This window comes from Bufo gargarizans, chromosome 4 (genome assembly GCF_014858855.1).
Source record: "Bufo gargarizans isolate SCDJY-AF-19 chromosome 4, ASM1485885v1, whole genome shotgun sequence".
NCBI classification, from domain to species: domain Eukaryota; kingdom Metazoa; phylum Chordata; class Amphibia; order Anura; family Bufonidae; genus Bufo; species Bufo gargarizans.
The window spans coordinates 455,516,568-455,544,357 of record NC_058083.1 but is presented as its reverse complement, the minus strand read 5'-3'; the positions used below and the strand labels follow the sequence as shown (position 1 = coordinate 455,544,357).

At 44.7% G+C, this 27,790-nt stretch overlaps 1 protein-coding gene across 1 annotated transcript; it reads right to left on the bottom strand.

The window, feature by feature from the left end:
• Positions 1–171: 171 nt before the first annotated feature.
• LOC122935491 (complement component C1q receptor-like) lies at positions 172–27,718 on the bottom strand. Its single transcript, XM_044291255.1, has 4 exons — positions 27,673–27,718; positions 14,471–14,648; positions 4,698–5,701; positions 172–362 (listed from the first exon to the last, which is right to left on the bottom strand). The coding sequence occupies exons 1-4, from the start codon at positions 27,716–27,718 to the stop codon at positions 172–174; spliced, it is 1,419 nt and encodes a 472-aa protein (XP_044147190.1).
• Between the last annotated feature and the right edge of the window lie 72 nt (positions 27,719–27,790).

Sequence of the window (27,790 nt, the reverse complement as noted above, 5' to 3'; positions counted from 1 at the left end):
CTTACTAACTACTTCACTTCAACTAACTTTACTAACACACCCAAAGCTATATATATTATGTGGCGCCAGCACCACCTAGGGGTGAATGGTTGAAATGACAATGCCAGACTGATAATGTGAAATACCATACGATATAAGGTTGGATAGTTCTCCAATTGGATTGCGTGGGTGTTAGGAGATGGCAATCCGGAACATAGGCCTCAGCCTCCCGGACCGCATGCCAAACAGGGACATAGAGCCCACGTAAGAAGCAGCATTCCTGCCACCCACTGAGGGAATTTTATCCTTATTCAGCTTTGCACTATATGCGGCCACAATCCGGTTATACTGAAGAAGGCTATTCAGCCGAAAACGTTCTTTGACTGGAACAGCACAAAATAAAAGCTTTATACTGAAACTCAAGTGGAGTACAGGAGTCTTTCTAAATTGCGTGAAATACCATACATTAAATAAATACATAAATAAAATTTAGATTAGTTGTGCACACCTCATATGGGAGTATATATTTGTATATATATATATATATACACAGAAATTTCCTCGTGTATGGTATTGAATATTTATTATACATATAAAACAGTCTATTTAGATATTATATATCATCACCGGTATTGAGAATATTTTTCAATATATAATGATCACAGTAGAATATGGGATTTAGTGTTCCCTAGAATACACTACGTGCAGAATTATTAGGCAAATGAGTATTTTGACCACATCATCCTCTTTATGCATGTTGTCTTACTCCAAGCTGTATAGGCTTGAAAGCCTACTAGCAATTAAGCATATTAGGTGATGTGCATCTCTGTAATGAGAAGGGGTGTGGTCTAATGACATCAACACCCTATATCAGGTGTGCATAATTATTAGGCAACTTCCTTTCCTTTGGCAAAATGGGTCAAAAGAAGGACTTGACAGGCTCAGAAAAGTCAAAAATAGTGAGATATCTTGCAGAGGGATGCAGCACTCTTAAAATTGCAAAGCTTCTGAAGTGTGATCATCGAACAATCAAGCGTTTCATTCAAAATAGTCAACAGGGTCGCAAGAAGCGTGTGGAAAAACCAAGGTGCAAAATAACTGCCCATGAACTGAGAAAAGTCAAGCGTGCAGCTGCCAAGATGCCACTTGCCACCAGTTTGGCCATATTTCAGAGCTGCAACATCACTGGAGTGCCCAAAAGCACAAGGTGTGCAATACTCAGAGACATGGCCAAGGTAAGAAAGGCTGAAAGACGACCACCACTGAACAAGACACACAAGCTAAAAAGTCAATACTGGGCCAAGAAATATCTCAAGACTGATTTTTCTAAGGTTTTATGGACTGATGAAATGAGAGTGAGTCTTGATGGGCCAGATGGCTGGATTGGTAAAGGGCAGAGAGCTCCAGTCCGACTCAGACGCCAGCAAGGTGGAGGTGGAGTACTGGTTTGGGCTGGTATCATCAAAGATGAGCTTGTGGGGCCTTTTTGGGTTGAGGATGGAGTCAAGCTCAACTCCCAGTCCTACTGCCAGTTTCTGGAAGACACCTTCTTCAAGCAGTGGTACAGGAAGAAGTCTGCAAGGTAAGAAAAACATGATTTTCATGCAGGACAATGCTCCATCACATGCGTCCAAGTACTCCACAGCGTGGCTGGCAAGAAAGGGTATAAAAGAAGAAAATCCAATGACATGGCCTCCTTGTTCACCTGATCTGAACCCCATTGAGAACCTGTGGTCCATCATCAAATGTGAGATTTACAAGGAGGGAAAACAGTACACCTCTCTGAACAGTGTCTGGGAGGCTGTGGTTGCTGCTGCACGCAATGTTGATGGTGAACAGATCAAAACACTGACAGAATCCATGGATGGCAGGCTTTTGAGTGTCCTTGCAAAGAAAGGTGGCTATATTGGTCACTGATTTGTTTTTGTTTTGTTTTTGAATGTCAGAAATGTATATTTGTGAATGTTGAGATGTTATATTGGTTTCACTGGTAAAAATAAATAATTAAAATGGGTATATATTTGTTTTTTGTTAAGTTGCCTAATAATTATGTACAGTAATAGTCACCTGCACACACAGATATCCCCCTAAAATAGCTAAAACTAAAAACAAACTAAAAACTACTTCCAAAAATATTCAGCTTTGATATTAATGAGTTTTTTGGGTTCATTGTGAACATGGTTGTTGTTCAATAATAAAATTAATCCTCAAAAATACAACTTGCCTAATAATTCTGCACTCCCTGTAGTAATAAAGTATTGTGCCAAGAAAATTGATATATGTGAATAGTCATGTGAATTAAAGTGCAAAAAATGTATACCTTCCAGGTATAGTATATAAAAATTAAAAAAAAATATTATAAAAAGTATTATAAGTGCATAAATATAACCCCAATGAAGTGAATACTACAATAAACAGAACACGTTGTGTTACAATTCAGCGGTTCAGCAATACTTCCGCTGCATTGTAAAGGACAATTGAAGTAATTTCTCTCCCAGCGATAGTTTAAAACACAATAATATATAGAGTACAAAATATGATATTAAATAATAATATTGTATAAAATGCAGAACCACAATCTGTTATATTTCATCCAGATTGTGGTTCTACATATAACAAAATATAACAGATTGTGGTTCTGCATTTTATACAATATTATTATTTAATATCATCGGTGGAAGAGAAATTGCTTCAATTGTCCTTTACAATGCAGCGGAAGTATTGCTGAACCGCTGAATTGTAACACAACGTGTTCTGTTTATTGTAGTATTTACTTCATTGGGGGTATATTTATGCACTTATAATACTTTTTATAATATTTTTTATAATTTGTATATAAAGGTATACATTTTTTGCACTTTAATTCAGGTGATTATTCACATATATCAATTTTCTTGGCACAATACTTTATTACTATTCTAGGGAACACTAAATCCCATATTCTACTGTCATCATTATATATTGAAAAATATTCTCAATACCGGTGATAATATATAATATCTAAATAGCCTGTTTTATATGTATAATAAATATTGAATACCATACACGAGGAAATTTCTGTGTATGTACAGTGTATATATATAAGCAGATGTTTAAAATGTCCCATTTACACGCTGATGTGGGACGCTGCATTTCTATGTAATAAAAAGGAGGACAACTTTGCATAATGCAATATCTGCTGAAGAGCTACATGAATCTGAGGTGCAAAATGTCGATCAACATCCTTGTTTCTGCCGTCTCATTGAGACTGCTGGAGATGCAGAGTAATAAACTGAGCTATCTCTGGTAGTCCCATAGAGAATGAATGGATTGGCAGGGGACATGCTCAACCTACCGCTCCATCAGGACATGGAAAAGGGTCCCCTGTTCTCAGAATTAGTGGGGGCCCAAGCACTCGTAGTTGGATCCCCACCATTCAGTTACTTCTCCCCTATCCTGTGGACAGGGATAAAGTAAAACTTTGCAAAACCCCTTTACATTTGAACAACAAATTCTGTATATGTCAAGTGTGTATCCAGTAACTGGACTGTGCAATATTCGATTCAGAACCAACAATTGTAACTGATCACTTATTTTTATGTGAGATGCAAAAAAATTAATTAAAATTTTATATATATATATATATATATATATACAGTGAATAATGTTATCTTCTGGCAGTAAATATGTAAATGTAGATTTTATTTGCAGAAAAGATACGGAACTTGTCAGATCTTGATAAAGGGAAACATGATTACGAAAGGAAAAACAACAGATTGTAATGACGTCCCCAGGGATGACAGTCAAGCCAGAAGGGGTGAAATTTTGAGCTGAAAAACCTTGATTTGTTTTGGCTGCATTTCCACCTGCTTGATGTCAGATACCCAATTTACATACGACACATGGTGGCATCAGAGTTATTTCTTATCATAATGAGGCACCTCATTGAGCTACTAAGATGTTCTTTGGAGGCTACGGTATCTCTGCAGAACTCTGAGGTGTAGGTGGTGGTTTGGGGGGTACATACCTTTTAACTTTCAAAATATATTTTTTCTTTTTTATCTTTTACATTTATGTAGAGCAGAGCTAAAATTCTATATTTAAAAAATATCATAGAGGGAGACATAAAGTGGCCATAAAGACATAAGAGACAACTTCAGCAACTTCACTCATGAGATCTAAAGATAAGCCATTACGAGGCATTGCAGACTATGAACTGTCTTCTATCCTGATTGAAAAGCCTTTATTCTAGCCATCAGTTAAGGTCAGATGGCACCCATCTATGACAACCTCCATAATGTCCATCATTTGTAACTGGGGGAAAAGAGATTCAATTGATTAGTCTAACATTAGAAAAAAACAGCTTTTTCTTCTTCAGAAACAGTGCTAAAAAGTGTGGATCTGGAATTGCAGATTGGCCATGTTCCAATACTAGACACAACCTACTGTATGAGCAAAAAGGAGACAGAAAAGCAGCACAACCTTTGTTCCAATCTCAGAAAACACCCATAGCCAAATTTATTATATACCTGTACATCATGAAAAGCTAAGTGCATGCTACATTTCTACAATGAACACAGTAGTAGTAAATATCATAGCGTTGTTGGGACTGTTTGTGAAGTATCGTTCTGACATGTAAAATGCTTGCAGAAATATTTAAGATTAAAAAACTGCTCTGATACATAGTATACTTAATAATAGCTTTGTTCTAGGTCTTAGTGCATTGCAATCTGATGCACCATTTGCACCAGGGGAAGCAGTTTCCACAGAAGGCTTTAGGGTGGGTTGTGTAATTTTAGGTGTATTCCCGTTGTCGTTCTGTCCATTTATAAAGGTATGTGGAGAGGTCTGGTCTGGATCATTTTCTTTTAGAATACTGCTAGTGGTGTCATTGGATTCTAATTCCAGTCCCTCAGTTTTGTACCCATTGATAATTCTTGGGTCACATTCCCCTTTCAAACATCCTTTGATATTGTAGCAGCTTACTTGGTTTTCAGCCAGTGCAAAGCCATTAAAACATGAACATTCAAAGCCATATTGGTGGTTTATACATTTCTGCTCACATGGATTAGACTGGCAGTGGTCAGGGAGAACACAGGACACCAGGTCGGGTGCTAGCACATAGCCATCTTTGCATCTACAGGAGAGGGATTTGTTTAGCGGAAACTCTACACATTCATGTTCACATCCACCATTTTTGTACTTACAGCTGAGTTTCTCAGAAGCACAAAAGGGTCCGTTCGATTTTTTGTCCAAACGAGAATTACCCCACTGATACGAATTCGTTTCATCTGATTTCAGACAAAGTAACAAGTGTCTTGTATGTTCTCCATTGTGCCCACAAGACACAGATGCTGAAGAGCCATACGGAACAAGGTCCAAAGAAGAAATTTTGAAACCAAAAGGGGTATCATATTCAACAGATCCTGGGCCAGCAAGAACAACCCGCTGGCACATGCCCTCAAAGTTGAATTTGCAGATGTAGCCATCAGCGTGGAAAGAACATAACTCGTCCGACCATTTGTAATTATCAGGTGAATCCTTTTGCAATTTCATACTCACGCACTTTCTCTTAGTACAAGTTGCCTTTGGTTCAGTCAGCCAGTTGGAGAACTGACCTTCCTTTGCATCTTCATTATCTGTGATCCACGAAAACCCTTTTAAAGTTTCATTTCTAACAACACAGGACTTTAACTTTAGCTGCAGACCAATCCAAAGCTTTAATGGGCGAACCAATGGTGCAATGCTGGTAAGTAGAGTTGAGCGAACACCTGGATGTTCGGGTTCGAGAAATTCGGCCGAACATCCCGGAAATGTTCGGGTTCGGGATCCGAACCCGATCCGAACTTCGTCCCGAACCCGAACCCCATTGAAGTCAATGGGGACCCGAACTTTTCGGCACTAAAAAGGCTGTAAAACAGCCCAGGAAAGAGCTAGAGGGCTGCAAAAGGCAGCAACATGTAGGTAAATCCCCTGCAAACAAATGTGGATAGGGAAATGAATTAAAATAAAAATTAAATAAATAAAAATTAACCAAAATCAATTGGAGAGAGGTTCCATAGCAGAGAATCTGGCTTCCCGTCACCCACCACTGGAACAGTCCATTCTCAGATATTTAGGCCCCGGCACCCAGGCAGAGGAGAGAGGTCCCGTAACAGAGAATCTGTCTTCATGTCAGCAGAGAATTAGTCTGCATGTCATAGCAGAGAATGAGGCTTCACGTCAGCCACCACTGCAACAGTCCATTGGCATATATTTAGGCCCAGCACCCAGGCAGAGGAGGGAGGTCCCGTAACAGAGAATCTGTCTTCATGTCAGCAGAGAATTAGTCTGCATGTCATAGCAGAGAATGAGGCTTCACGTCAGCCACCACTGCAACAGTCCATTGGCATATATTTAGGCCCAGCACACACACAGGCAGAGGAGAGAGGTCCCGTAACAGAGAATCTGGCTTCATGTCAGCAGAGAATCAGTCTGCATGTCATAGCAGAGAATGAGGCTTCACGTCAGCCACCACTGCAACAGTCCATTGGCATATATTTAGGACCAGCACCCAGGCAGAGGAGAGAGGTCCCGTAACAGACAATCTGGCTTCATGTCAGCAGAGAATCAGTCTTCATATCATAGCAGAGAATCAGGCTTCACGTCACCCACCACTGTAAGAGTCCATTTTCATAAATTTAGGCCCAGCACCCAGGTAGAGGAGAGAGGTCCCGTAACAGAGAATCTGTCTTCATGTCAGCAGAGAATTAGTCTGCATGTCATAGCAGAGAATGAGGCTTCACGTCAGCCACCACTGCAACAGTCCATTGTCATAAATTTAGGCCCAGCACCCAGGCAGAGGAGAGAGGTCCCGTAACAGACAATCTGGCTTCATGTCAGCAGAGAATTAGTCTGCATGTCATAGCAGAGAATGAGGCTTCACGTCAGCCACCACTGCAACAGTCCATTGGCATATATTTAGGCCTAGCACACAGGCAGAGGAGAGAGGTCCCGTAACAGACAATCTGGCTTCATGTCAGCAGAGAATCAGTCTGCATGTCATAGCAGAGAATGAGGCTTCACGTCACCCACCACTGCAACAGTCCATTGGCATATATTTAGGCCTAGCACACAGGCAGAGCAGAGAGGTCCCGTAACAGACAATCTGGCTTCATGACAGCAGAGAATCAGTCTGCATGTCATAGCAGAGAATCAGGCTTCACGTCAGCCACCACTGCAACAGTCCATTGTCATAAATTTAGGCCCAGCACCCAGGCAGAGGAGAGAGGTCCCGTAACAGAGGATCTGGCTTCATGTCAGCAGAGAATCAGTCTGCATGTCATAGCAGAGAATCAGGCTTCACGTCAGCCACCACTGCAACAGTCCATTGTCATAAATTTAGGCCCAGCACCCAGGCAGAGGAGAGAGGTCCCGTAACAGACAATCTGGCTTCATGTCAGCAGAGAATTAGTCTGCATGTCATAGCAGAGAATGAGGCTTCACGTCAGCCACCACTGCAACAGTCCATTGGCATATATTTAGGCCTAGCACACAGGCAGAGGAGAGAGGTCCCGTAACAGACAATCTGGCTTCATGTCAGCAGAGAATCAGTCTGCATGTCATAGCAGAGAATGAGGCTTCACGTCACCCACCACTGCAACAGTCCATTGGCATATATTTAGGCCTAGCACACAGGCAGAGGAGAGAGGTCCCGTAACAGACAATCTGGCTTCATGTCAGCAGAGAATCAGTCTGCATGTCATAGCAGAGAATGAGGCTTCACGTCACCCACCACTGCAACAGTCCATTGGCATATATTTAGGCCTAGCACACAGGCAGAGGAGAGGTTCATTCAACTTTGGGTAGCCTCGCAATATAATGGTAAAATGAAAATAAAAATAGGATTGAATGAGGAAGTGCCCTGGAGTCCAATAATATATGGTTATGGGGAGGTAGTTAATGTCTAATCTGGACAAGGGACGGACAGGTCCTGTGGGATCCATGCCTGGTTCATTTTTATGAACGTCAGCTTGTCCACATTGGCTGTAGACAGGCGGCTGCGTTTGTCTGTAATGACGCCCCCTGCCGTGCTGAATACACGTTCAGACAAAACGCTGGCTGCCGGGCAGGCCAGCACCTCCAAGGCATAAAAGGCTAGCTCTGGCCACGTGGACAATTTAGAGACCCAGAAGTTGAATGGGGCCGAACCATCAGTCAGTACGTGGAGGGGTGTGCACACGTACTGTTCCACCATGTTAGTGAAATGTTGCCTCCTGCTAACACGTTGCGTATCAGGTGGTGGTGCAGTTAGCTGTGGCGTGTTGACAAAAGTTTTCCACACCTCTGCCATGCTAACCCTGCCCTCAGAGGAGCTGGCCGTGACACAGCTGCCTTGGCGACCTCTTGCTCCTCCTCTGCCTTGGCCTTGGGCTTCCACTTGTTCCCCTGTGACATTTGGGAATGCTCTCAGTAGCGCGTCTACCAACGTGCGCTTGTACTCGCGCATCTTCCTATCACGCTCCAGTGCAGGAAGTAAGGTGGGCACATTGTCTTTGTAGCGTGGATCCAGCAGGGTGGCAACCCAGTAGTCCGCACAGGTTAAAATGTGGGCAACTCTGCTGTCGTTGCGCAGGCACTGCAGCATGTAGTCGCTCATGTGTGCCAGGCTGCCCAGGGGTAAGGACAAGCTGTCCTCTGTGGGAGGCGTATCGTCATCGTCCTGCCTTTCCCCCCAGCCACGCTCCAGTGATGGACCCGAGCTGCGTTGGGTGCCACCCCGCTGTGACCATGCTTCATCCTCATCCTCCTCCACCTCCTCCTCATCCTCGTCCTCCTCGTCCTCCAGTAGTGGGCCCTGTCTGGCCACATTTGTACCTGGCCTCTGCTGTTGCCAAAAACCTCCCTCTGAGTCACTTCGAAGAGACTGGCCTGAAAGTGCTAAAAATGACCCCTCTTCCTCCTCCTCCTCCTCCTCCTCCTGGGCCATCTCCTCTTGCATCATCGCCCTAAGTGTTTTCTCAAGGAGACATAGAAGTGGTATTGTAACGCTGATAACGGCGTCATCGCCACTGGCCATGTTGGTGGAGTACTCGAAACAGCGCAACAGGGCACACAGGTCTCGCATGGAGGCCCAGTCATTGGTGGTGAAGTGGTGCTGTTCTGTAGTGCGACTGACCCGTGCGTGCTGCAGCTGAAACTCCACTATGGCCTGCTGCTGCTCGCACAGTCTGTCCAGCATGTGCAAGGTGGAGTTCCACCTGGTGGGCACGTCGCATATGAGGCGGTGAGCGGGAAGGCCGAAGTTACGCTGTAGCGCAGACAGGCGAGCAGCAGCAGGATGTGAACGCCGGAAGCGCGAACAGACGGCCCGCACTTTATGCAGCAGCTCTGACATGTCGGGGTAGTTGTGAATGAACTTCTGCACCACCAAATTCAGCACATGCGCCAAGCAAGGGATGTGCGTCAAATTGGCTAGTCCCAGAGCTGCAACGAGATTTCGCCCATTATCACACACCACCAGGCCGGGCTTGAGGCTCACCGGCAGCAACCACTCGTCGGTCTGTTGTTCAATACCCCGCCACAACTCCTGTGCGGTGTGGGGCCTGTCCCCCAAACATATGAGTTTCAGAATGGCCTGCTGACGTTTACCCCGGGCTGTGCTGAAGTTGGTGGTGAAGGTGTGTGGCTGACTGGATGAGCAGGTGGAAGAAGAGGAGGAGGAAGCCGAGAAGGAGGAGGTGGCAACAGGAGGCAAAGAATGTTGCCCTGCGATCCTTGGCGGCGGAAGGACGTGCGCCAAACAGCTCTCCGCCTGGGGCCCAGCTGCCACTACATTTACCCAGTGTGCAGTTAGGGAGATATAGCGTCCCTGGCCGTGCTTACTGGTCCACGTATCTGTGGTTAGGTGGACCTTGCTACAGATGGCGTTGCGCAGTGCACACTTGATTTTATCGGATACTTGGTTGTGCAGGGAAGGCACGGCTCTCTTGGAGAAGTAGTGCCGGCTGGGAACAACATACTGTGGGACAGCAAGCGACATGAGCTGTTTGAAGCTGTCTGTGTCCACCAGCCTAAATGACAGCATTTCATAGGCCAGTAGTTTAGAAATGCTGGCATTCAGGGCCAGGGATCGAGGGTGGCTAGGTGGGAATTTACGCTTTCTATCAAATGTTTGTGAGATGGAGAGCTGAACGCTGGCGTGTGACATGGTTGAGACGCTTGGTGACGGAGGTGGTGGTGGTGGTGTTGGTGGTACATCCCCTGTTTGCTGGGCGGCAGGTGCCAACGTTCCTCCAGAGGCGGAGGAAGAGGCCGAGGCGGCAGCAGCAGAATAGGCCGAGGCGGCAGCAGCAGAAGAGGTAGCAGGGGGAGCCTGAGTGACTTCCTTGGTTTTAAGGTGTTTACTCCACTGCAGTTCATGCTTTGCATGCAGGTGCCTGGTCATGCAGGTTGTGCTCAGGTTCAGAACGTTAATGCCTCGCTTCAGGCTCTGATGGCACAGCGTGCAAACCACTCGGGTCTTGTCGTCAGCACATTGTTTGAAGAAGTGCCATGCCAGGGAACTCCTTGAAGCTGCCTTTGGGGTGCTCGGTCCCAGATGGCGGCGGTCAGTAGCAGGCGGAGTCTCTTGGCGGCGGGTGTTCTGCTTTTGCCCACTGCTCCCTCTTTTGCTACGCTGTTGGCTCGGTCTCACCACTGCCTCTTCCTCCGAACTGTGAAAGTCAGTGGCACGACCTTCATTCCATGTGGGGTCTAGGACCTCATCGTCCCCTGCATCGTCTTCCACCCAGTCTTGATCCCTGACCTCCTGTTCAGTCTGCACACTGCAGAAAGACGCAGCAGTTGGCACCTGTGTTTCGTCATCATCAGAGACATGCTGAGGTGGTATTCCCATGTCCTCATCATCAGGAAACATAAGTGGTTGTGCGTCAGTGCATTCTATGTCTTTCACCGCTGGGGAAGGGCTAGGTGGATGCCCTTGGGAAACCCTGCCAGCGGAGTCTTCAAACAGCATAAGAGACTGCTGCATAACTTGAGGCTGAGACAGTTTCCCTGGTATGCATGGGGGTGATGTGACAGACTGATGGGGTTGGTTTTCAGGCGCCATCTGTGCGCTTTCTGCAGAAGACTGGGTGGGAGATAATGTGAACGTGCTGGATCCACTGTCGGCCACCCAATTGACTAATGCCTGTACCTGCTCAGGCCTTACCATCCTTAGAACGGCATTGGGCCCCACCATATATCGCTGTAAATTCTGGCGGCTACTGGGACCTGAGGTAGTTGGTACACTAGGACGTGTGGATGTGGCAGAACGGCCACGTCCTCTCCCAGCACCAGAGGGTCCACTAACACCACCACGACCATGTCCACGTCCGCGTCCCTTACTAGATGTTTTTCTCATTGTTATGGTTCACCACAACAACAAATATATTATTTGGCCCAATGTATTGTATTCAAATTCAGCGGGATATAAATTTGAGGCCTAGTATTTAGGCGCTGGGTGACCGGTATGGATTTAGTGACAGAATTAGACTTGGAAATGCACAGAAGCGTGTGTGTGTGAAGTTATTCTGAATGACCCAATGTGCACCTTGAATATTATATACCCTTTTAGGGATAGATTTCAAATAGCTCTGATATAGCAGAAACCACTAAATTATGAAATTGCTAAATTGGGAATTGTATTTCAACCCAGAACAAAAAATGTGCTTTGACGGACACTAAATAACTTTTCCAGCCACAACAGGACAGCGTTAACGAGAGATTTAGCAGGATATAAATTTGAGGCCTAGTATTTAGGCGCTGGGTGACAGGTATGGGTTTAGTGACAGAATTAGACTTGGAAATACACAGTAGCGGGTGTGTGTGAAGTTATTCTGAATGACCCAATGTGCACCTTGAATATTATATACCCTTTTAGGGATAGATTTCAAATAGCTCTGATATAGCAGAAACCACTAAATTATGAAATTGCTAAATTGGGAATTGTATTTCAACCCAGAACAAGAAATGTGCTTGAACGGACACTAAATAACTCGCCCAGCTACAGCACTAAGGACAGATTTAGCTGGATATAAATTTGAGGCCTAGTATTTAGGCGCTGGGTGACAGGTATGGGTTTAGTGACAGAATTAGACTTGGAAATGCACAGTAGCGGGTGTGTGAAGTTATTCTGAATGTCCCTATGTGCACCTTCAATATGATCTACCCTTTTAGGGATAGATTTCAAATAGCTCTGATATAGCAGAAACCACTAAATTATGAAATTGCTAAATTGGGAATTGTATTTCAACCCAGAACAAGAAATGTGCTTGAACGGACACTAAATAACTCGCCCAGCTACAGCACTAACGACAGATTTAGCTGGATATGAATTTGAGGCCTAGTATTTAGGCGCTGGGTGACAGGTATGGGTTTAGTGACAGAATTAGACTTGGAAATACACAGTAGCGGGTGTGTGTGAAGTTATTCTGAATGACCCAATGTGCACCTTGAATATTATATACCCTTTTAGGGATAGATTTGAAATAGCTCTGATATAGCAGAAACCACTAAATTATGAAATTGCTAAATTGGGAATTGTATTTCAACCCAGAACAAGAAATGTGCTTGAACGGACACTAAATAACTCGCCCAGCTACAGCACTAACGACAGATTTAGCTGGATATAAATTTGAGGCCTAGTATTTAGGCGCTGGGTGACAGGTATGGGTTTAGTGACAGAATTAGACTTGGAAATGCACAGTAGCGGGTGTGTGAAGTTATTCTGAATGTCCCTATGTGCACCTTCAATATGATCTACCCTTTTAGGGATAGATTTCAAATAGCTCTGATATAGCAGAAACCACTAAATTATGAAATTGCTAAATTGGGAATTGTATTTCAACCCAGAACAAGAAATGTGCTTGAACGGACACTAAATAACTCGCCCAGCTACAGCACTAACGACAGATTTAGCTGGATATGAGTTTGAGGCCTAGTATTTAGGCGCTGGGTGACAGGTATGGGTTTAGTGACAGAATTAGACTTGGAAATGCACAGTAGCGGGTGTGTGAAGTTATTCTGAATGACCCTATGTGCACCTTGAATATTATATACCCTTTTAGGGATAGATTTCAAATAGCTCTGATACAGCAGAAACCACTAAATTTTTAAATTGCTAAATTGGGAATTGTATTTCAACCCAGAACAAAAAATGTGCTTTGACGGACACTAAATAACTTTCCCAGCCACAACAGGACAGCGGTAACGAGAGATTTAGCGGGATATAAATTTGAGGCCTAGTATTTAGGCGCTGGGTGACCGGTATGGATTTAGTGACAGAATTAGACTGGGATATGGCCAAAAAATAACCACACTATTGCTGGTTAAATGCACTTGGTGATGGGCGCAGCTTGCCCCTGATGTAGTATATGGCCAAAAAATGAACAGACTATTGCTGGTTAAATGCACTTGGTGTCACAGCTTGACCAACCACACTACTGAGGGTTAAATGCACTTGGTGACGGGCGCAGCTTGCCCCTGATGTAGTATATGGCCAAAAAATGAACAGACTATTGCTGGTTAAATGCACTTGGTGACGGGCGCAGTTTGCCCCTGATTTAGTATATGGCCAAAAAATGAACAGACTATTGCTGGTTAAATGCACTTGGTGTGATAGCTTGACCAACCACACTACTGAGGGTTAAATGCACTTGGTGACAGGCGCAGCTTGCCCCTGATGTAGTATATGGCCAAAAAATAAACAGACTATTGCTGGTTAAATGCACTTGGTGTGACAGCTTCACCCTGATGTAGGCTTTAGCCAAAAAACAAACGCACCATTGAGGGTTAAATGCACTTGGTGACAGGCGCAGCTTGCCCCTGATGTAGTATATGGCCAAAAAATAAACAGACTATTGCTGTTAAATGCACTTGGTGTGACAGCTTCACCCTGATGTAGGCTTTAGCCAAAAAACAACCACACCATTGAGGGTTAAATGCACTTGGTCGCAGCTTGTGCTGGCGCACCACAAGACACAAAATGGCCGCCGATCACCCCAGAAAAATGTGACTGACAAACGGTCTGGGCAGCCTAAAAACAGTGAGCAATTGAGGATCAGCAGCTCAATGATCCACAGCTGCAGATCGATCAGTTAATCAAGTCCTTTGGAGGAGTTAATCTGCCTAATCTCGCCCTACTGTCGCAGCCGCAACCTCTCCCTACGCTAATCAGAGCAGAGTGACGGGCGGCGCTATGTGACTCCAGCTTAAATAGAGGCTGGGTCACATGGTGCTCTGGCCAATCACAGCCATGCCAATAGTAGGCATGGCTGTGATGGCCTCTTGGGGCAAGTAGTATGACGCTTGTTGATTGGCTGCTTTGCAGCCTTTCAAAAAGCGCCAAGAAAGCGTCACAAAAGCGCGAAGAAAGCGACGAACACCGAACCCGAACCCAGACTTTTACGAAAATGTCCGGGTTCGGGTCCGTGTCACGGACACCCCAAAATTCGGTACGAACCCGAACTATACAGTTCGAGTTCGCTCATCCCTACTGGTAAGTTTCCAAAGTAAACTGTGGACATGCCCTGCTTCTTCTTCATTTTGTATGGTGACCAGGTCACCTCCTCTGTTGGTACACTCCACGTGAGCATCTGTAAATGCTGTCTTATTCAGGTGGACCGTGTAACAGGCATCATTAGAACAGGTGGACTCAATATTTGCCTTTTCTGATAAGCCATAAGAAAGAGATAAAAAGCAGACACAAAAAACAAGTCCTAGTTTCTGACTCACCATTCTTTTCTTCTCTCAATTTTTTTTAGCATCTACTTTCCTGAAGACAGGACTAAAAAGCTTTGCACTGAACTACAGTATATGCACTTAAGAAGTGAGTGCCTGCATAATATTGGCATGTATATTTGTTCTTGCTATAGGAGAGGTCTTCACGCATCCTGTGTTGTAGCTGACCCTATTCTTTGCAAAGGAATAGAACTTCCTGAACATTTCTAACCAGAAGTTGTTTTCTTTGCTACTCGGTATTGTTATATTTCAATGTTTTCATCAATCTGTGCAGGTTTTGAAGTCTAGAGACCGACCAGTCCCTGCATTTCCTTGTAATATGTTGCACTTAATTGTACAGGAAAGAAAGAAAAAAAAACGAAGAATAGTAAAATGGTTTTCCAGTAGTTTCAACTTATCCCCTATCTTATGAAGGCCTTGTGCCTTCCAAAACCCCCTACAATGAATGGATTGGCAGGTAGAACATGCACCAATTATCTCTGTGGGATCTACTGGAAATAGCCAAGTGGTTTACAAATCTGCAGTGCAACAGAGATAAATACAATGAAAGTGTGCATGCGTGACCTGCCACTCTGTTTTATTTTGGGGGGACTGTGCTGGGTGTGGGGCTGCTGTTCTTGTAATCAGTTGGGGTTCCAGAGGTAAGACCATCACTTATCTAATAATTATCCCATGTTCTGTGTTTGAACTAAATTTAAGGTCAAGTAGCCCACCAGAGTACCACGGAATCATCTATTTGGCCCGCATTCAATAATAGGTCCCAAAGGTTCAGCAGAAACAAACATTTGAAGCTCATGAAGCCAGTGTGACACTGGAGCATTTTGCTATATAAATTCCGAGAAACGCACATACATTTGTGTTAGGCTGGCGGCTCATGTCCGCTATTGTCCCGCTGTCCCAGGCAAGCGCAGGCATCATGTAGGCAAGCGCAGGCGTAGTGAGACTAGTGCTCAGTCAACTCCTTTCAGTACTAGGAGAGTTAATCCCGTTTTCCTGCCCATGTTAAGGTGCTGGTTAGGTTGCTGATCAGCCTACTATTTAGCTGGGCTCCTTGCCTGAGCTTTGAGGTTTTCTATTAGTTTGTGCCAGTGAAGGTGATCTTGTCTGAATTTCTGTGTACCGAACCCTGTCTGTCTTCTGACTCTTCTCCTTGCTGCCTGCTCCAACCTCAGAATTGTAACCTGGATTATGCACAAACTCTGCCTGCCCTGACCCTGAAATCACTATTTGGAACACACAAGTACACAGCCTGCTCTGACTATTGGACTGTATTCAGACTACACTTTTGCTTGTGTCCTTGGTGCTGCGCACCAGTGTCTCTGACTCCTGTGGGTCAGCAGCCAGCTACACCAAGACTACTCTAGGAGGTAGCAGCCTGGTTGGTTTTTTGCAGCGAAGTCCAGATCCGTATACAGGGGTTAAAGGGTGAATACCAGGGAACCACCAGGATAATGCCCTTAGGTTTAACCCAAAGCCAAACTGGTTAGTTGGCACAGTGGGTCCACACCCACTGTCTGTAACAATTTGTTCATTAGATGGATTTGTCTATAGATGGATTCTTATATTATATCTAGGCCATTATCTTGTGCAGCAAATTTACCTTTCCAGGAACTTAGAACAATTGAACGACAATTTTTGAAAACTGCAAGGCTTGCTGTGATTTTTAGAAAATATAGAACAAATAATAACTCAGTGATAACTTCTAAAATAACATTCAAAGTACAATCCAATGGTCAGGACCAATCTGCAGTCAATCAGAGTACAAATTAGGTAGGATGCTTGTAAATCAGTGTATCACACTGGGGATAAGCACAGACAAACAGCAGCACTGTCTTGCTGAAATGCTATGTATAGTAATTTTATGTAATGGGATTTTATGTTTTGTCATGTTATGTATTGCACCCAATATAGCTGTGTATGAATGGGACAACCCTTTGCAGGAGATTGGGTGGGAATACAAGATCTGCCCCCAGCTTAGCTCAGAAAGGGAGTTCTAGGGAGAGTTTATTGGATGAAGGATGCTTTGACTCCTTCCCCTTAGGCCTCAAGATTCAGAGACTAACAGATCTCTGTGTGAATTGCTGCAAGATCAATAGAAAGAGACAAGGAGAAAAACAAAGGAGAGAGCAGGAGAATTTAGAATCTGCATGGCCAAGCGTAGGATTCAGCAAGGTAATCTGCGAATACAGCCATTCAGACTGTGCTTCTGTGGGGGACACCGTTAAGACACCCTACACACTTGGACACATCTTAGCCAGACTTGCCTTCAAAACTCTGTGTCCTGCAGTAGACATTACAGCCATTACAGCCAGAGTACTATTTCCAGCATTGGATTCTACAGAAAGAGACTTTAGTAAGATAGTGTACAAAGAGGGCAATGACTCCCATCCTTGCCTAAATCCAAACTATGCTGTTCCCTTTAAGCCATGCCCCATTTTTTGAACTAGGCAAAGAAACTTTCTCTGAACTGAGATGCTCCAAATTGTGCCACTTTTGGTGCAATTTACTCCACAATCTAGGTGCACTCACATTAGTAAATGTGGGTCATTGTGTGTATTGCACAGGACCCTGAAGAAGCTTCTTTCTAACAGCATCCAGCAGGTCTTTCTTACCATTACATGTAATGCCTTGTTCTGCTTGAGTTACAATAACATGGTCAAGTGGCATTTTTTCACATCCATAAATGCAGTGTCGGACTGGGGCCCACCAGTGTAACTGATTCTGGGGGCCCATCTTAAGGCTCCTGCACGCAAACTTATTTTTTTTCCATGTGTATATGTATATATATATATATATTTTTTTTTTTTTTGTGGCCTGTATGTGAAACCATTCACTTCAATGGGGCCATAAAAAACGGAAATGACTGCATGTACATTCTGTGTCTGTATGTCTGCATGGCCATTACACAAAATTATACTGTAGAACATGTCCTATTATTGTCGGCATTACAGACAAGGATAGGACTGTTCTATTAGAGGCCGGCCATTCTGTTCTGCATAATGTGGAATGCACACACCCAGTATCCATGTTTTGCAGACCGGCAATTTGCGGACTATAAAACATCCAACAATCGTGTTCATGAGACCTTACAGTGATAGCAGAAATATTAAAGATGAAGTATGATGGTAGACACTCACAGCAAAATGCACAAACATACAGTACATGTGGCAGAATTTAGGCTACTTTCACACTTGCAGTAGCAGGGTCCGGCAGGATGTTCAGGCGGGGGAATGGTCTGCCGCATCCGTACTAACGCTACCCAACCGTGCCACTGGAAGTTTTTGTCTGGCCGCCCCTCGGCATGTTCACCGTGCTGTGGCTAGACCTCCAGCCACCCCCATTATAGTAATTGGCTGTTCCCCCACTGGAATAGCCTGCCGGACTCTGCTACCGCAAGTGTGAAAGTAGCCTTACACATATATGGATATCCTGCTCTTAAGTCAGTCAGAAACAAGACACATGCAGTTCCTATCACACATAGGAAACATGCAATGCAAGACACTTTTTGCCTAACCCTATTGAGCACAATTAAAGGGGCTGCCTTACTTCAACAAATGGCATTTATTATGTAGAGAACATTAATACAAGGCACTTACTAATGTATTCTGATTCTCCATATTGTCACAGCCACTATCTCTGGCTGTGATCTTCCGTCCTTGCTCGTTCGGCGCTCCTCGCTGAAGTTTTGTTTCTGTGTGTTATTTGTGGTTCTGTATGGGTTAACTCCCCTGTGCTCCTATTAGGAGTTAATCCTCTCTGTCTGCTCCATGGGTGTGGCCTCTCTGCTGCACCCATGGAACCTGTATATAAGGCCCCATGCACACGGCCGTGGAACCGCGGCCTGGATCCCTCCTGAGAGCAGGAGTGCACGGCGTCACTGGTTGCTATGACGCCGTGCGCTCCCTGCTGCCGGCACAGTACAGTAATACACTGGTATAGATCATACCAGTGTAGTACTGTACTGTGCCGGCAGCAGGGAGCGCACGGCGTCATAGCAACCAGTGACGCCGTGCGCTCCTGCTCTCAGGAGGGATCCAGGCCGCGGTTCCACGGCCCGCACACGGCTGTGAAACACGGCCGTGTGCATGGGGCCTAAGGCTGAGGTTTCCTCAGTTCTGTGTCGGCTCTCCTGGTGTGTGTTGTCTTGTCCTGCTCCTTGTTTGTACCCACTCGCCCATGCTGCTGACCCATGGGATCTGTGTCTGTCTGTGCTCTGTGGGTTTCCTGTCCTCTTTCCTGTGTTTTGTTATCTGTTCTGCCAGTTATGTTTGAGTTACCTTGTGTATTTATATTTCTCTGTTCAGCAAGCCCTTGCTGCAGCATGCCTTTCTGCAGAGTGCTATGGGCAAGGCCATGCAGTATACCACTGGTGGAGCTAGTCCTTCTCTGCTCATTGCCACTCCTGTTCCCTTGCGTGAACTCCTGCTTGTGTTTTTAGTTGCCCTGTTTGTATTTGCCTGTCTATGTTATGTATGCCTATGTGCCGTTGGTACCTTCTGGTACCTGTTGTCCATTCGTTCCTGCTGTCACTGTCTAGTTCACGCTCCAGAGTGGACCCTGGCAACTTCCTGCTTCAAAGCCTAACCCTACCATCTGGGGCCCTAGTGAATACCAGGAGTTGCTTAGTCACGCCCCTCTGGAGTGTTACTAGACAGTGGCGCAGTGGGGGTTTTCTCCCACTGTGCTGACGGTACATAGAGCTCATAGTTTTTGTCTGTGCTGCCTTCCCTGGTTTTTGTTTGTGCAATAAACTCTTGTGTGTCTGTACCTGATTTCTGTTTGTTTATTGCTTGATGACGCGGTGGTCTCTCCTGGGACCTCCAACTCGTGACACATATTGGCTCTTTTCCATCAAATTATACATATCCATGGTTTTGACCACTCTGCAATCCAGCAACGGTAGTCGTACACTATAGGTAAATGTGTTGACCTATGCGCACTTCCAGCCTTTCCCTAGTGTGTGTAAGCATGGCCACCGCTGCTGGATTGCAGGGTGGTCATAACCACATTGTATAATGTGATGGAAAGGAGGCAATATGGATGATGATAATAACTTTCTCTACATGATAAATCTGGTTTACTGAAGTGAGACAACCCCTTTTTAAGACTACGTTTCCTTGATCATGGGGGTCCCAGCAGTCAGACCACAACCAATCAGACACTTATCACCTGTTGTGTCATAGCTGTTTCACCTTTTCACATTCCCTATCCTTAAAGGTTTTCTTTGGGTGTAAAAAAAAAAAAATGTAAATAAAAATTTTAAATCTGACCCAAAATATGTGTCAAACTAAAATAGAAAACCTCGCCTGTTAAAGGGCCTGTGTCCACTTTTCTAGTTATCCTCTATCCACAGGATTGGGGATAACTAAGTGATCCACGGTGGTCTGAACGCTGGAGCCCCCACTGATCCCTCTTCTTGACTGAGTGGCAGGTCAAGCATATGCCCTGCCTCTCCATCCATTCTCTATGGGGTCGCTGGAGATGGCGGAGTACAGCACTGGCTAATTCCAGTGGTCCCAAAGAGAATGAATGGAGCAGCAGGGCGTATGTGTAGCCTGTCACACCATAAAAAGGGGTAACAGAACCCATTCCTGGGATCAGTGGGGGTTGCAGAATCGGACCCCACTATTCATCTAGTTATGCCCTATGGTGTGGAGAGGATAACTTGAAAACCTGCACAACCCCTTTCAATCCTCCACCAGTATCTCTTTACATGGCAGCAGTGAGGCCTGTAAATACGGAATATGATCACTACCACCATGTAAACCATACGTGTCAATACTAGAGAATGTGAAGCACTGTGCAGAATTTTTCGGGCAGAAGTCCAACCCCCTTTGCAGGTCATAACCTTTAACAAAGCCCAAGCAAGGGTGCTAGAGGAGATACGTGAGCAAATGGCACAAACGGAAGGTCATAACTGAAACAAAGGCATTAGGGTCACCTGAGGCAGGGTAATAGTGGGGATCCTGGAGCAGGGGTAACTGGAGAAGAGGCAATATTAGCGGTGCCTTAAGAGTGGGGGCATTAGGAGCTGGGGCACTAATGGGGGTGCACCTAAAGCAGAGGCATTAGGGTCGCCTGAGGTAGGGTAATAGTGGGGATCCTGGAGCAGCTGCAGAGGGATTTGGGGGCAACTGGAGAAGATTTAATATTAGGGGTTCTTTTAGAGTGGGGGCATTGGGGGGGGCATCTGGAGCTGGGGAACTTATGGGGGTGCGCCTAAAGCAGATGCATTAGGGGGGACCTAAGGCAGAGTTCCCCCTAATACCACTCTGAACTTTGCAGAAAGCAGCACACATACACAGATCTGTGTCTGCTACAAACAAATCCCCTATTTCCCCCTTACAGTCTCCTACAGGTCACTGCTGTCACACTCCTGAGAAATCAGCCCAGCACCGCAGAGGAGTCCTTCTCTCCAGCAGCCATAGTTTCCTGACAGCACAGAGGGAAGGAGGAGGCAGACACCTTCTCTCCTCCTTCACAGCCAGCAGCCCCGGAAGTCTTGAAGATACTGCAGGGCCTCCAGAGAAAGGAGAAATAATTACTCCTCGATCTTATCTCAGGCGCAAGAGACTGGGGCCCGCCAAGAAATCCCCCACCTCCCCAGTGGGCCAGTCCGAGCCTGCATAAATGAGTAACCTTTATAGCACTCCACATAGATACACATGTCATTCCAGTTAAGAAGTGTTCCTAATAATACATCTGTGTGGGCTAATATACATAGGAGAAACCATCATGGAAATCAAGGCAAGAATTAAGAAACATAAGAGGATAATTCATAAACAGACGTTAGTTTCGCTTTTTAGGGCATTGAGCGATAGACAAGCCTTATTAAAGAAGAAAGAATTATGGTGGATTTTTCTGCTTGATATCCTGCCACCATAATTGCTGAACGCTAATTATAAAATTCATGCAAGGTGGATTGCGTTAAGGCCCCTTTACACTACCCAAACATCGTGAGTGATAACCTAACGGTGTAAAGGTGCCACAGACCTCGTTCATCTGGTGATAGGATTGTTCGTGTGGTCACCTAAATCTTTGTTTGCTGGTGGCAGATCATGTTGTCTAAACAGCCTCTGCTGCCATCAAACAGTGAATAGGTATGGGGACAAGCATAGGCATTAGCGGTCGCTCCTCCCTATACTGTGGAGGAGTAGTGTTGATTGTGAATATTCTAATCGCAAATTTTTATTGCGAATATCGTCACTTCGAGAATTTGCAAAGATGTAAAATATAGTGCTATATCTTCGTAATCGCAAATATTCTAGATTTTTTTTCATCCGTACCCTCCTGCTTCTTGCTTGTGGGACAATGAGAAGGCTGCAATATCTTTGTCTGAGCTTAGCAACATCCCTAGCAACCAATAGGAAAGTTGCCTACACTTACTATATAGGAACCTCCCCAGAAGCCATTTTCTGCTGTATTTTGCCGTTCCAAGAGAGACAGCAGTGTCATTGCTGTGTTCTGTGCTTTGCTGAGTCATCTGGATTCTTATTCAATTACATTAGATAGATAGATAGTTAGATAGCTTATGTAGTGTCCCACTAGGTAGGAGTGGGCACTACACAAGGGTCAATTGGGTAACGTGTTACTTCTGCTCACAAGGGACAGTGACATTATATTAATCTATGCACTCAATGTATTTTTACATGTATGTTTTCCCTGTTATATGCTTATCAGGCCTAGTTGGGTGAAATTGAACATTCCAGACACTAGAGGGAGATAGGGAGCCCCTAGTATAAATGTCCAGGTCCAGACAGGGAGGGGTTAGGTCATAGTCAGGAGTCTGTGGAGACAGAAGTGAGAAGGCACCAGCCCAAGATATGCTGAGGGCCTCCTCCTGACATGCAGCTAGATAGTCCTGGTTTCTAGCTGCACCAGGAGGCTAGAAGGAGTACAGCCTGCCTGGAGACCAGTGTATTCCAGGGGATTAGAGGAGTCACCTAGTCAGCATGAAGCTCCTGAGGCTAAGGATAGATCAGTTGAGATACCCCAGTAGTAGGAGAGGACCTCCTGGGAGAAACCTGCAGCCACCTTTCCTATCCAGTGAAGCAAGCTAGGAAAAGAAGGTATTGTAACCTCAAGCAAGTGCCAATACTGGAGGAAGGAATTTATATACCAAGGATTTAAGCCAGCAATTAGGCATCCGGGCCTTGGAATCCAGCCAGCTAGAATAGCTGTAGGGATAGAGCAGCATTGTACTGCAAAGCATTAACTGTATACCCTCCAAGTATCTTGCAAGATTGAAACCTGCTGTGCTATCAAGTAAACCTGCTGTGCATATGTACTGTAAAGGACTGCATTATACACCCCTGCAACTGATTGTATAAAGTTGGACTGTTGTCTAAAGTAAAGCAACGTTTGGTTTACCAACTGTGTACTCTATTAATCCTCCTGCAAACCGGTGTGCCACCGTTACAGGCACTGGTGTCACGATTCTTAAAGGGACCTTACCTAAGGCACTCAAAATACCTGCAACATCCAGGGCACCTCACACACCATCAGGCCTGGTCCCTATTTACAGAGTGTGCCCCAGAGGAACTAGTGTCTACCTCTCCTTCACTGTCACATGCCTGCCCAGGGTTCTCCTCAGAAAAGTGAGTAACCCTCGATTGCCCATACCGTGACCTCACTGTCGCTAATACCCTGCAGGTCTGGCGTGCTGCACTTATATATATATAATACAGATAGTTAGTGGGAGATAGTCAGTGTAGGTTAGATCGTGAAATACCGTAGTGTAGCTGATCCAGTGCAGGGTGTTAGGTAGTTTGATAGGAATTACTGTACTGTGCATTTTCTCCAGTCTCTGGAAACTTCTAGCAGCTTAAAAAATTTAGCAAAAATGAGCCACGCTGTATTGCGCGTGCAATACACGCATTTTACATTGCTGATTTTCGCAATCAAGAAAATAATGCCTGGAGTTCACGGATTCTATAATTTTTTAACTTATGGCGAATATTAGGCCAAAAATGTGCAAAATATCGCGAAAATGAACATTGCCTATGCTGCTCATCACTACGGAGGAGACCGCTGCATATAAATGCGGGTTTATCCTTCACTGATGAGCATGCGATTGTCGGGAAGAAACCCTTCCCAACAATCTTCTGCTCAATTGAGCAGTGTAAAGGGGTCTTAAAAGGATTTTCCAAGATTTTAATACTGATGACCTATCCTCTGGATAGGTCATCAGTATCTGATAGGTGGCGATCCACAGGAGTGCCTATGCCTTCTCAAACAACTGATTGGCAAGGGTCCAGGGTGTCGGACCCCCACCGATCATATACTTTGATCTATCAAGAGGATAGGTAATCAGTATAAAACTCCCTGAAACCTGTGTGACATTCAGTTGGTGCTGTGATCACCTTGCATGGCTGTAGGACATGAGGATAATGGCTCTGATTGAAAATTTGGTGTACTTGATGGAGAGTTCTCCTTGAGATAAAAAAAATATATTATATATTACAGTTCTTCTGTTCTTCCCATTTAGAGTTTTCGAAATGTGTATTATTGAGTGTTTTATAGAGATGATGATGGACGTCATGGTTTGGTTTTTAATGACTATGGTGTTAGTATTGACTTTTCAACCATCTAAAGTTTGATGACTTTCCAGTACACTCCCTCTGAATTAGTGATGTCACTTTGTGGAGGGGACTCACTCTATGGCCTCATGCACACGGCCGTTGTTTTGGTCCGCATCTTAGCCACAGTTTTTGGGGCTCGGATGCTGACCCATTCACTTCAATGGGGCTGCAAAAGATGCGGACAGCACTCCGTGTGCTGTCCGCATCAGTTGCTCCGTTCCATGGCCCCGCAAAAAAAATATAACCTGTCCTATTCTTGTCCGTTTTGCGGACAAGAATAGGCAGTTATGTCAATGGCTGTCCGTGCCGTTCCGCAAATTGCGGAACGCACAATGTCACGTCTTGCCCTGTGAATGCGTGGAGATCTGTCAGACTGGCTGCACATGTCTGACTTATTGGTTTGTTTTGATTAGGGTTTGAGCTGGATCCACCTTCCCTCAGGTGTACTGGGTTTCATTGTTAGTGAGGCTATTTATCCCTCCTTACCCCCATTGGCCTGTGCGGGTTATAGTTCTTTCCTGGGAGCTCTTAAGTTGTGGTGGATTGTCTGCTCCAGCTCTACTCAAGATATGTCCTCTCCTTCATTTCCCTTTGTGTGTTTTTGTCTAGGCCTCTAGGGAGATGCTTGCTTCTTACTGGTTTGAAGAAGCAGGTTGCCTCTTCTCTTTTCCCTGCTGCTTAGGGTTTGCCCAGGGTGTTCATATTTAAGCACAAGGGCATGTGCATATCCACCCTAAGGGTATGCACATGGGCCCAGCAGTTTAGGGAAAGCTTTTAGGGATTGCTAGGAAGTGACCCTTTTCTCCTTAGCTTTTGGGCCTAGTTGTTTGTTCTGTTTGTTTTCCCGTGTTTGGTTATTTCCCTGCTTACCTACCTACCGTGACATTATAACCCGCCAAAAAACTGTCATATCCCTGCTGTTTGTGAAATGGAGGCTATAGAAGCTTTGGCTGATCGCATGCAGGGATTATCGCTTGAGGTTGCTGAGCTCCGCAGTTCTGTTGCACGGTGTCAGAATGCTCTGGCGTCTGGCGCCGTTGGAGGAAAACAGGTCTGCTTAGAGCCTAAAGTCTCTCTCCCTGATAGGTTCTCAGGAGGTGGTGATGACTTTATACGGTTCAGGGAGTCCTGCAGGTTGTATTTTCGTCTGCGGCCAATGTCATCTGGTGACGAGAATCAAAGAGTGGGGATCATTATATCTCTGCTCAAAGGGGATGCGCAGTCCTGGGCTTTTTCTCTGCCGACCGGTTCACCATCCCTCCGGTCGGTGGATGAATTTTTTAGAGCCTTGGGCTTGATTTATGATGACCCAGACCATATCTCTATGGCTGAATCTAAGCTGCGCAGTTTGTTAATTCCCTGCTTAACTACCTACCGTGACACACACAGACGCCATCCGTATTTTGCAGACCGCAAAGCACACAACGGTTGTGTGCATGTAGCCAATGAAGGAGCAATCTCTAGATGGTGCACTTTATGTGTCTTCAGTATAGCTGTTTTAAAGTGTGCCCATGAGGAGAGCTACCTCGAACGGGAGCTCATTTTACATAGTGCACCACTCTTTCTCTTTTTTAGCCTCACATATACTATACCTGTTGTGTGCCCAACTGAGCTTTTGACTTCCATGAGACATCCTTTATTGCCTCTTTTCAACATGTACAGTATTTTGAATTCCATCTATATAGGTAGATATGAAGTAATTTATCGTCGAGGACTTGGGAACAATCACGCTTCTATTTATATGTCTGCAGTGACCACTCTAGGGACAGTGGGCCTCACTTATCAAAACTGTCTTTGTTGCCCATAGCAACCAATCAGAGCTCAACTTTAATTTCCTAAACTGCTGTGGAAAAATGGAAGCTGAGCTCGGAATGGTTGCTATGGAGTCTAGTCAAAGGTTTTTCGAGATAGAAATGCTGCTGTCAGGAAGACCCTGGCTATTGTATCCCACAGCAGAAATCTTTATGCTAAATAGGAATGAATGCACCATAGGTTTGGCCCCACCATTGATAGCACTAAGCTGCATTATCCTCCCAGCATAGTAATATAGGTTATTTTATATTTACGGCTGTGTACCCTGAGCTTGTGTTTTTTTTTTTTTTTCTTGTCTCCTGGGGGGGGGGGGGGGGATTTAATCCTCATTCACACATCAGTGTTCCAAGGACATGTGCTTTACGTGTTCTCCACGGACAGCACACTTCCCCATTCACTTTAATGTGTGTATTCAGACATCAGTGTCTTAGCACAGTCCGTGGATCCGTGGTTTTATCACGGACGCATGCTCTATTTTGTCAGTGTTCATGGATCTATGACACCCATTATAGTCTATGAGTCCGTTAAAACCACAGATGCCATCCGTGTTTCATCCGTGTTTCACGGATCATTAGGAAGAGATGCTTTGAAAATTAATTTTCAGCTGTTCAGTGTCAGTCAAACATCAAGGACATCTTCCCTGAGGCATCACTGATCACTTTTTCATGGATTTAAGCACGAACACAGCTGGACACAAATCGCAGCATGCAGTGGTTTCTGTCTGGCCAATTCTCAGCATATCTGCCGGATTGTGGCCGGATCTCCGCCAACTCCATTATAGTTAACGGGGACAGCTGGCATTCTGTTTGCATCTGGCAGTGCATGGTCTGGAGAATTCCAGCAGGCTGTTCTTTGCCCGTACATCCTGCTGGAATTGCTGCCGGAGATGTGAAACTATCCTCAGTTATATGTGACAAATGTAATGGAGTTGAAAGGGGCTAATAACAATTTATTTCATCTGCACTAAAATATTCATAAAAATGCAAACAGTTCACAAGAATGGATTGGATGACACAAGGTGCAGGGATTTATTCTTTGACTTACATATATTCAAAATAATACATTGTCACAATTTTGTCATATTTTTCAAAGGTCCTTATCTCATGAAACATAAAGGAGTCTTTTAAGGGCATTTTAAATATTCATTAATTTGTATCAATCAATTAGAAAGACATTGTTCCAGCGCCATTCTAGTTTTAGCAAATTAAGCCTATTGTGTGATGAAAAGTTAGACAATTTTCCATATTACATTCTGTATAAACACCTCACGATTTTCAAGATTTATGCTTGGTGACATCTTTGCTTACGTACAGAGGTTAAGAATTGTATTGATGTGATGAGTGAACCTAAACTGCAAAGTTTGGGTTTGTACCGAACTTTCCGAGTTCAGGTACCCGGACCTGAGCCCGGACTTTTTCATTGAAGTCCGGGTTCGGTTTTCGTGTGATTTTTATTATTTTCCGTTATAACATGGTTATATATGAAAATAATAGCATCCTTAAGACGGAATTCAAAAGTATGTGGCCATTTAGGGGTTAAAAAAAAAAAAAACACATCTCACCCACATGATCGCGCTGCAGCAGCTTCTTCTGTCTTCCTATAACCATGTTCTAACCGAAAATATTAGAGTCAAATTCGGGTCCACATTGACTTCTATGGGGTTCGGGGTCAAGTTCGGG